The sequence below is a fragment of the Thermobia domestica genome, chromosome 9 (assembly GCF_964235325.1).
Source record: "Thermobia domestica chromosome 9, izTheDome1.hap1.1, whole genome shotgun sequence".
NCBI lineage: Eukaryota > Metazoa > Arthropoda > Insecta > Zygentoma > Lepismatidae > Thermobia > Thermobia domestica.
The window spans coordinates 99,022,599-99,033,963 of record NC_137462.1 but is presented as its reverse complement, the minus strand read 5'-3'; the positions used below and the strand labels follow the sequence as shown (position 1 = coordinate 99,033,963).

Genomic DNA, 11,365 nt, shown 5'->3' with positions numbered 1-11,365 from the left:
CCGATACATACATATTTTATAATGTACAATTTCAGGTTTCCATTGTGTAAAGTGATCATTAATAGAATATGAATAAGAGTTACTAGACTGTGGCCAAGTTTGAAGATACAGAGGTGTCCAATTTAAAAGAATAAGTAGTATATGTTATGGGAATGACCAAGCTAACATATTTCATTGTAATGTTGGCCACATAAAAGAATTCGACGTTCTAAGTATGGAAAAAAATGAAAGAAAAAATTGTTTAAAAATGATTTTATTCTTCATCATACAAGAATATTTACTTTCCCATTCATTAAAAAAGAACTTTATTTTATTAAAATAAAACACAACATATGTACATTTACTTCAATATTTAAAATTTTATATCAAACTGCAAGCTACCAGTATTTCTTAAATATACAAAGAACTGGTAGTTTTTTTTTTTTTTAAACGCTCCCCAATTTTACATTATACGGTGCCTGTCATGGTTAATTGAACCTTCATCCCTAGTTTACGCATATTGGTTGTACTATTTTCACCAGAAATATAATACGCACAGAGTAACGATTTATTCCCTTTCAGCTTCACTTATGTTATTAATTAGATAAGAGATCTCTCCGATATATATACATATTAGGGTGGGCCTTATTTTTCGGCTGCCGACTTTTTTGACACCCCTAAAATGGTTCCATATCAGATGAAAATAGCCCGTGAGAAACATTAATTGAATGGTAGTAAATGGTGCCCAAGCGACCTCACGTTTTAAATGCACTTATAATATGCAAAGATGCCTTGTAAGTTGGGAAAGACAATTTTAACTTCATAGACAGATATTATGGAGGGAATAACCATTAAATGTTCAGAGATGAATTGGAAATAACGTCAGATGTATGTTTGAGGTACAGAACAATTCCAAAACAATATGCCACATGACCCTCTTCTTATTACAAGCTTTGGACCTGCATCCAAGATGGCGGAATTCAAGCTGGCCACCATGATCGTACTATACAGTAATAGATGCCGTTCTACCTCTATTATTCCTATCCAAGATATGATGTCACTCTTCTAGCCGTCCCACACTTAACAAGTTAATCTTGCCTCATATTGTATAGTAAATGCATTCATATCTTGAGGTCACGTAAGGCATCATTTAATATTACTCAATTACGCTAATTTTTCTCATGGGTTATTTTGGTCTGATATGGAACCATTTTAGGGGGACTAAGATACACACAAAAAAAAGGAAGTCGAAAAATGAGGATCATCCTAATATAGATGCATTTTGATACATTTATTCTATATAATTCTTAACACCCTGTTAAATTCCACTGTATGGCCTCAAACCCTTGTTTTTGTTAGTTGAATACTTATCCCAATGTGATTCAAATTTTTTATATGTACAAACTCACAATCTAAAACTTTAGAAGCGATAGAATTATTATCTTATAATTCATAACTTACGTTAGATATGAATGATGTACAGCAATGCTTTGAAAAGATTGACTGACACTTTCACCCATGATCAACAAAGTTAATTTATTTTAGGAACTACTTAATGTTTCGTTATGAGAATTCACACTTTCATCAATATATTATTTCAAAGAAGGATCAGTCATCCAGCTTAACGCGTCAAAAATTTTACAGATTTTTTAAAATTAAAATTTTTGAACTAATTAACGAATATTAATTAAATTAGTTTCCGATAATGAATGAATAACGGAAAAGTTTAATCTTAACAGAGAGAAGGGGAGCATGACATTTTTGACAATCCCATTACAACGGTGAAAAAGTCAGATCTATCTTCGACTGATAAATAACCAACAGTAGCAATTATTATATAAAATATTCTCCAGTCTTAATAAACATTTTTAACAATTACAATAATTTAAATTAATCTTAACGAATACTGGCGTCGCTCTCGTAATTCATAGTTATAAGAGGCAGGAACATTTATTTTGCCAATGTGAATAACTCCTCCTATCTAGATATGAAAGAATTAGTTTCTCTTTGTGTAAAGATGATGATGAATCTCATATGGGGGATCTTCTAGTGGATTATATAACTCATGGACATCGACTTGATTATCTGATAGCCAGTTTCACCAATTAAAAAAAATCATTAAAACTACTAAATGCTTTGTTAAGGGAATTGACATTTTCGTCAATGTTTATTAACACTGGTTATAATAGAATATTTCATTTAGGTCAGTCGATATTTTATAGAGTTGTTATTTCAAGAAATGCTAACAACGGCGGTGAAAAATCTCAGAAGTATCAGATCTTTTCCTGCTAAATGATATATATTATCAGATGCCAAAGTTAAACACACAGAGTGTTTAGTATTTCCTAATTCCTTCTTTAAGCTTGAACGTACAGCGTTGATTCGAAAACATAAATGACAATATCACCCTTGCAAATTAATCAAGCCCAAAATATTTAAATAAAAAAGTAGTGTTCTTGTTTTCCCTAGACCAAGATTTTGCTTCCCATATCACAAATTCAATTCCAATATAAAAATATATATTTAAAAAAGAATACATCTTCCGTCGATAAAATAAAATAACTTAGCAGGAAATCCTGGTTCAGTATTTAACCAGATTTAATCTTCAACTCAAGTACCAACTCGACATTCAAAACAAAATGAAATGTTCCATTATTTTTAAAAGTTGATATGTATTTTCTTCGCTTGTTTATATTTGCTTCCTTCAACAACAGCATTTAACTAGATATTTAGTATTTTGGATAAAACATTATCAATTTATCTTAAAATTATACAATTTTCAAAAGTAAGAATTGAAATGATAATTATTGAAAAGGCAATAATTTACGGAACGATTAAAATAAAATAAAACACATCTACTGAAAAAAAAATCTTCAAAAAATATTGAAGGTATCAACAATTTGATGGATATTAAATCACCGAACACTTAACGTCCGTGTTACGATACCCATTACATATATATATATTATAAAAAATATACAACAACTAAAAACTATGTATATAAAAATCTAAAAATCATAGTCTTATCATAAAAATTCTTATTGGCAATTTACGTAATTTTTACGCACTTGTTTCTGTTGTACTTACTGCGTCATTCACACAAAAGAACTGCTAGACTACACACCTCTTTCAATTACTCTTTCTTGCATCAAAATAAAAACTCAAATTGTACATAAAAGATCTATCAGTATGACAGTTTGTATCATATTAAATTCTTTTGCCTTCTGTTTTTACCCAAAGATGTTCCCAACAAGATTGTTAAATCCGCTAGTAATTGAGGAAAATATTCCACCAATTCCGCTAGGTTTCGGTTTCGCGGGTGTATGATGATAATAGCCTGTGTGCACTTGCTGTGGACGATAGAAGCCATCTTGTCTCTGCAAAGTAGACAGACATTTAGAAGTAAGAATAAAAATATAAGCATTATAATTGAAATGCGACTTAAGAAGTTTAAACATACTAAAGATAGAGTTTTCTACCCATAATATACAGAGTGTTAATGAACTGTATCGACAAATTTAAGAGGTGATTCCTCACATCAAAATAAGAGAAAAAGTTCATATGCACCTATGGCGAAAAGTGCATAGTTTCAGAGCTAGGGCTGTCCAAAATCGTGAAAAAGCCAAATTCCAAGAGGCCCTATTTCGAATTCGAGAGACTCTGGATGGTGGTCCTTATCAGCGTAAAGGAAGCCAGGCATACACAATCCAAAAGTGCATATTTCATCAATTGTCAATAGGTGTAAAGGGTATTCCCTGCAGGGTGTAGTTCTCAGATATGCTCTCAATAGTTTTTAGATATACGCTGATTTCAAGAAGGGTCCAAAGTAGGCAAGATATAAATTTTGACAACAATGGATATCTAATTCTTTGGAGAGAAGTCGGAAGTGTTAGGAACCGACAACTACATGTTTTTTTTTTTTTTTTTTTTTTATGTACAGAATAACGTGTGATGTGATATATTTCGTCACGGTATATTTCACGTTTTCTTCACTTATAAGCGTGAAAGAAAACATCGCAACATGCATTTTCTAGAGTATGAGAGACCGTGCTGCTGACGATTCTTAACATTTCCGACATCGCGTTAAAGGATTCCGTGTTCACTGCTATCAAGGCTTATCGTTTCCCTACTTTGGACCAATCATAAAGTCAGAGCATATCTCAAAATTCGGTTGATGGCATGTCTGGGAATTTCACCCTGCAGGGAATAATCCTTATACCCATTGAACATTAATCAAATAAGCATTTTTGGATTGCGTATACGTGACTTCCTTTACGCTCATAAGAACCAGCATCCACAGTCTCTCGAATTCAAAATAGGGCATCTTGAAATTTGGTTTTTTCGCGATTTTGGACAGCACTAGCTCTGAAACTGCACTTTTCGCCATAGGTCCATATGAACTTTTTATTTTATTTTGCTGTGAGATATCACCTCTTAAAGTTTGTCGGTATAGTTCATTAACACCCTGTATATATTAGATGCGAAAAGACAATCAAAATAATGACAACAAAAGTATAAAACATCTCTAGTATCTTTGTCAACTTATTAATTTGAAGTAGGAATGAAAACAATGATTAATTGATACATATTTAACTCGTGGGATTTTAAGATGTAAATATTATATAAAAATGTCTTTATTTCAGTGCGAGGAATATAAGTATATAAATTTTGAAAATAATTAATTCAACTACACATAAAAATTGACCCTCAAACATACTAATTTATTTAGTACGATGTGATCTATCGACTGGTAGTCTTATATTTGGACACTATTTGAGTTTAACAGAAATTAAAACTTAAGAGCTAATGAAGGAATATTTAATTATGAATTTCACGTCAATAAGTGACATGATTCTCATACAGCATTGATTTTTAACTTTACAAATTATTTATTTATTTATTTTTATTTTCTCAAAAACTCCGTATGACCTTTTACACTCATGTGTATCATTTTATTCAGTCTAGGAAGGTCTATCGATTGGTGTATGTATCATCTTCGGACTCTCCCTCCCCCCTTCCCCCGTTAAACGCTAATAATATTATGGAATTTCAAAATCATTAGATGTTTGCACAAAATTAGGAATATCAGGTGACGAGCCAATTCGTGGCCAAATGGATAATGTAGAAGAAGAAAAAAACCATAACGTTCTTACATTATTATTGTAATATATATTGCTAAGTAATTGTCGATTTTATTGATACATCTGTCTTTATAATACGTTAATGTGGATAAAACGTTGATACCCTGAAATACCTGGGTAGAATGAAAGAAACATAATACTTTTATGGAAATATGTAGAGAATCACATTGAATTTAGAGAGAAGAAAGGGCATGACTTTGGAACGTCATATTAAAGATGTTTCACTTAAATGCTGAGCGAGATAGAATCAGTCAGGACCTGTTACGTTAAAATTTACAAATTTTGTTGTATTCAAAATACGTATTTTAAACACATATTCTCAGGTGAGCTTTCTTGTGCCCACAGAATATTTCAATTTTTCATTCATTTCCTTGGAATACTTGATCTTCATGTATCATTTACGTCAACCATTTCATCCCGTCTTATTACTATTCAACACCCTGTCATAAACACAACGGTATTAAACATCAATGATTTTTCCATTATCGATTCTGTGGGGATACTAAGCCCCTGACAAAACCCAAGTAGTGATTCTGATCCAACAGTGAATCTCGTATCATACAGCATCGGTGCTGAAATTGGATATTAAAACTTCAATCAACATAATGTCGATGAAAACACAGACACTCGGTGGTACAGCACGTACTTATTGCGTCTACGTACACATTTTATGTCACTGGGATTGTTTGGCGCACTTCTGGCTCTTCCCGCTTTAGGGTGTTTCATTACTTTATATTTTATCATTCGCTTGAAAAATGAAATGAAGTCTTTCAGTTTTACGTCCCACGGTTATGCCGTGTAAGCTAAAGGAGACAGTGATGATGAGAAATGAATGGAATGGTGAAATGAAGGAAGTCGGAGGAAACCGGAGAACCCTGAGAAAATCCATGCACAAGGTGTTTGTCCTCCACAAAGTTCACTTGGCGTGAGCGGGGATCGAACCAGGAACCAGAGTTGAACACTCTACCACTGAGCCACAGCGGCCCATCATTTGCTTGAGTTTACAATCAGTCTTCAGTATCTTTATTTTCTTCAGTATCGCGCAAAATATACGAACAATCATCATATAATAAAGAATTGAGAGAGAGATAACGAACAAACATCTTCAGATTATAGGACTCCATACAAGAGAACAACTTCAGCACTTTCAAAATTTACACAAGGATTCTAAATGGGCATATTTATGCAAGGATTACATGACTCTGTTGACCATTATTATTTTGAAAGAAAATTATATTAATTTTAAGCAGAATTTGTTTTTCTTCACTTTGTAGTTTGTAAATAATAACACAATTATATCAAATATATCTAATATTAATTATATACATTATAATAAGGGAAACATATAAAAGTAATTTCTCCTAAGTACAACTTTTCAACCTGTAAAATAAAATATGTTAATAATATTCTGGAAGAAAGCAATATAATATACATAATATATACTTTTCCCAACGTAATGTGATAAAACGGACACAACAGAACAACAAAGTAGGACTTCAAAATACAGAGACGATGCGGTATTTTTTAGTAAATAACTGTACAATGTATAAAGTAACTTGTTAGTAAACAGACAATAGATTTTAGTGACAGAAATGAACTGGAAGAATTTTTATATGTAACTTATTTACATGTAATCAGCACCAAATGCCTGGAATATCAAGATTGATTTTATTGTCGATAAAGTAAACGTTTGAATAAAATATTTCATATATTACACAAATAATACCAAGCTAAATTTGCAGTATCAATTTCAACAGAAAAAGAAACATAATAATTTTATTGAAGTGTAGAGAATCATATGAAATTAAGAGAAAAGGGGGGATGACTGGAACGTCATATTAAAGATGTTTCAGTTCAATGCTGAGCAAGATATGAAGAATCGGTCAAGATCTGTTATGTTGAAATTTACAAATTTGGTTATTTCAAAATACGTATTTTAAACACACGTTCTCAAGTGAGCTTTCATGTGGACACAAAATATTTCAATTTTTCAACCATTTCCTTGGAATACTTGATCTTCATGTATCATTTTCGTCAACTATTTAATCCCTTCTTATTACTACTTAACACCCTATCATTAAACACAACACTATTGGACAACAATGATTCTTCCGTTATCGATTCTGTTAAGTTTTCATTAACTCAAGAATTTTGGGTGGGTGGGGAGGTTTACAAACCACATGAAGCCTATTCATTGTAAATGATTGAAATTGTAATTTAATCAGAAGAATCTGTTTCGTGGATATTAGCTGCTTTGTAGGTTTAAGACAAGATGGAGAGTATATATATCTCGCATATGTTGCATTCCAGACATTTAGTACTATTTTTTGTTTCAGACAAATACTTACAGCTAACCAGAATATTTGAAATGTTCTAAGCGTTGGGGAAGACAAATGACCCTTCTACCTCTGGATACTGTGATGTATCATTTCGGTTCTCCAACGGCTGAAATAACAGGCATAGGGAAATTACACAAGTAATTAGTGAAAATATGTACATTTTCCCCCGAGAATATATATATATGTTGTGTTTTGATCTACATTAACAGGACGAAAGGAAAAGAAATAATAAACTGACACCATATAGGATTTAAAAATTGAGATTTTTCTACTAATATTTAGTAAAGTCAATATAGTAAGTCATATATATATGTCAGTACAGAACAAGGATAGTTTTTTTAAATAAGTTATGAGATTATTGAAGAAGTAAAGAGTATCGAAAAGAAAACGTGAACAGGGTGTCTATCGGTCACGAAATCAGAAAACGGTCACGAAAGTCAAGAAAAAGTCACGAAAGTCAAGAAAAAGTCACGAAAGTTAGCTTTTGGGTCACGATTTTTTCTTAATCTGTCCAAATATAAGTACAGACTAGAAAATGTTGTTGTATAAAACGTCAAAATTTATCATCAAAAATGTCGATGGTCGGCATTAAATGCTACCTAATCACAATCAAAGCACGTTTCTATCGCATGCATGAAAATTCAGCCTACTTCGCACCCAAATTCGCTATTGAGGATGTTACAAAATTTTATGGTTTGGTAAAGAAAAGGTCACGAAAAAGTCACGAAATTTCATTTTGAAAGTTTAGTAGATACCCTGGTAAACTTTGTCCTACAAGTATTTAAAGAAGTATTAGGAATATAGGTCTTTAGATATGTCCAATAGACAAGTACAAGTAATATTGTAATATAATCGTAAATATTAGTTGGTCTCAGTTTGTGATGAGGAAGTCATTTATAATGTCGTGAGTTTGATGTAATTTAACATAAAAAACAACTTGTTCGTCTCTGTCGAAATATAGTTATGTTTAAATATCTTGCTCCAATCAATTACGTTTATCACAGCATTTATTTTTGTAATTTTTAAGGTGGTATTTGTCAACAGTAAATAGCGAGAGAAAATAAGGAAACTAACAGACAGTTTGATGAATAACATATTATCATTACAATACAGTAGAGAGATAGAAATACTAAATCTTGGAATATTTTTAGCATAGTCTATCAGTTAGAATGCTTCAATCTTTAATTAACAAAGAACCCCAAGAATTTCACTCAGAAGACGTTAAAAGTTTGTCAAATTATCGTATTTGGAACAGAAATTCGACTATTTTACACTGAACATAAACAAAACCAACATCACTATTCACATGCGATGCACAAACACAATCAACTACATAAGCTGAACTCCAGAACAATACACACAAACATTTCATGCAACTACATGTTAATAACTTAAAAAATTAATGACATATTTCAGCAAGTGTGTTGGTACAGTTGCTAAATATTATACCTGCTACAAATGATGTTTGCTAACTTAGTTGTAATTAAACTAAGTTTTATCTTCGCTAAGTTTGATCCATTCGAAAGTACTGACAGAGTCCATAGTGATTTACTCTTCTATATTGTATTAGGCACTATATATAATTAAAGCACAGGAAACAGCGTAAACAGAAAATAATTGTTTATTACCGTCGTTAGAAAGTTTAAAGTTAACGAAATAAATTATGAGGTTATTATGAAGTGGATGCAGATTGACCTGAGGTATGCCTATTTATTCTCAGCCATTTTCTTTTCTTTTTTTTTCAGTTATATTTGTCTTCAATTTCACTTCGTAGTAAGGCTTTGCTTGCAAGAAACATACAATTTGTACAATAACTTATCAATAATTCAGTCTCTTGACAACTTTCAAGCTGCAGAAGTTGTTCAGAGTCGCCATGCTCGATCACATATTTCAGTTTGATTGGCAATCTGCACATATGATAATCTTTCATGATGAAGAATCTTGAAACAAGCACACTTTCTATCCAATTCTTGGCTACCTCCTATGTTCTTCAATTTATACACAAAGATTTACCATAAGATTTAAGAATATAATTAGTTACTTTTATTATTGTTATTATTTCTAGCCCAAGAATGTTGACTTTAAAGCAATATTAATATGATATATATATTTCTAACCATATTAAAACATATTCTTGAAATTTCATGTGATAGAGATGGTGTTTTAAATAATTTTGTTACAATTATTTTGCCCACAGTTAGTTTATAATACAATCGATTAATCGATTAATGCAAAATACATATGAAACTACGAACACTCAATTTGAACATTCTATTGCAAGCATTTGTAACCAGTAATAATTAATTAATATGTAAAAAAAAATACCTATGACGTAAAAATTTAATCAAATTACAAGAGAATTTAAGTAGTTAATTGAAGTTATTTGGTATCTGTAACATTATTATTATTATTATTATTATTATTATTATTATTATTATTATTATTATTATTATTATTATTATTATTATTATTATTATTATTATTATTATTATTTATTAAGAATACACTGTAGGTTACATTGACCAACAAAAACTTAGATGGAATTATTTTAAGAGGGTTTTTGTTAATTAGCAGTTTTTTTTTCTTTTGAAAAAATCAAAAAGAAGTCAAAACAACTTTCAAACTTTTCAAACTAGTGGAAAGATAGATGGATATAGAATTTTGATATTTATTTTGAATTTATAGTACTCCAGTACTCCCAAAGCACTATGAAATGAAAAAATCAGTCTCTTCAAGATATCAACGAGTAATATATTCAATGAATGATGGGGTTAGAAAAAAAAACTCCATGACAAGCAACATCTCAAACGCATAGATGACTTTGTTTTATGGTATTTTGTGACTATTATGCCATTATTATTAAACCAAAATTATAATATTGATTTTTTTATTTGCTATTGTTTTAAACTTTTTTTCTTTTTAACTATAAATAAACCGTAGTGTTATCATAATTAGGACGCTTCATAGATAAATTCACTTTTTTCACCTTGTACAAAGTACTTTGTATACTGCCTCTCTTCTGACTATGGCAAGGACCGAGGTTTCGAAGAGGTCTGCAACCCTGTGTAGATTCCCATCCATTCACCATAGCTGTCACACATCGATGCGCAACGTTGTATAACAAGTTTTGTGTGACCCCCGCATTGCTGACGTAAAACCATATGGCAAAATACAAAAAATAATGATAAAAATATAAGAATACTGTCCAAGTTCGCTGGAACAAGGGTTGTGAACAGCGAGTCAGTATTGCTCCTCCAAAAAATACAAATAACAAAAGTCTGGTCACGACAGAAGTTATGAATCGTAAACATAAATAGCATATATATTACTCACTGATTCTTAAATACCATAAACAAATTCATAAGTAACATTATTTCGCAGAAGGTAACGTAAATACTAGCATTATGATTACAAACATTTATAGCATGATTTCAGTAGTTATTATGATATAATATCATTAATTTTTTTTTTATTTCAAGTATGTGTTCCAATGCTGTTAGATGTCCCTCATCAGATGAAAAGCAGATAAGTAATTCCATATTTTACTTGCAGATAGCAGGTTAGGTTTAGGGGTAAATTAGGTTGGGTTTAGAGGTAAGTATAAATTCCTATACTTGATGTCACCAAGTAAGAAATATTTTATTTCTTATTAGATGTAAGTTAGTATTAAAGCCTAGAGTATTTCCTTTGTAGCAAATTTCGCTTCTATTTTAGTGTTAATATAATGTAGTTCAAATTATCCGTTCATTCGTTCTTCGTGCAACTATAGTAGGCAGCTTATTTTTTTCAATATATCTAATAATTATTTTAGCTTTAATAAATATTATTATTATTATTAATTTGTATCTATTATTTGCGTTTTATAATATTTACTAATTCTTTGTATATATTATGCTTCTTTCTTTT

The 11,365-nt window shown here is 30.8% G+C and overlaps 1 protein-coding gene across 4 annotated transcripts in view; it reads right to left on the bottom strand.

Moving 5' to 3' along the window:
• Nucleotides 1–237: 237 nt before the first annotated feature.
• The window catches only part of LOC145694878 (carboxypeptidase D-like), a 183,367-nt gene continuing 172,239 nt past the window's right edge, over nt 238–11,365 (bottom strand). For 3 of the 4 annotated variants that reach the window (XM_081771589.1, XM_081771587.1, XM_081771588.1), the window contains exon 10: nt 238–3,356. In XM_081771589.1, coding sequence (XP_081627715.1) covers nt 3,210–3,356 — 147 coding nt within the window. In that variant the 3' untranslated portion in view covers nt 238–3,209. Of the gene's footprint in view, nt 3,357–7,468; nt 7,566–11,365 lie in introns of all 4 variants that reach the window. The other variant, XM_081771590.1, reaches the window with a different exon arrangement.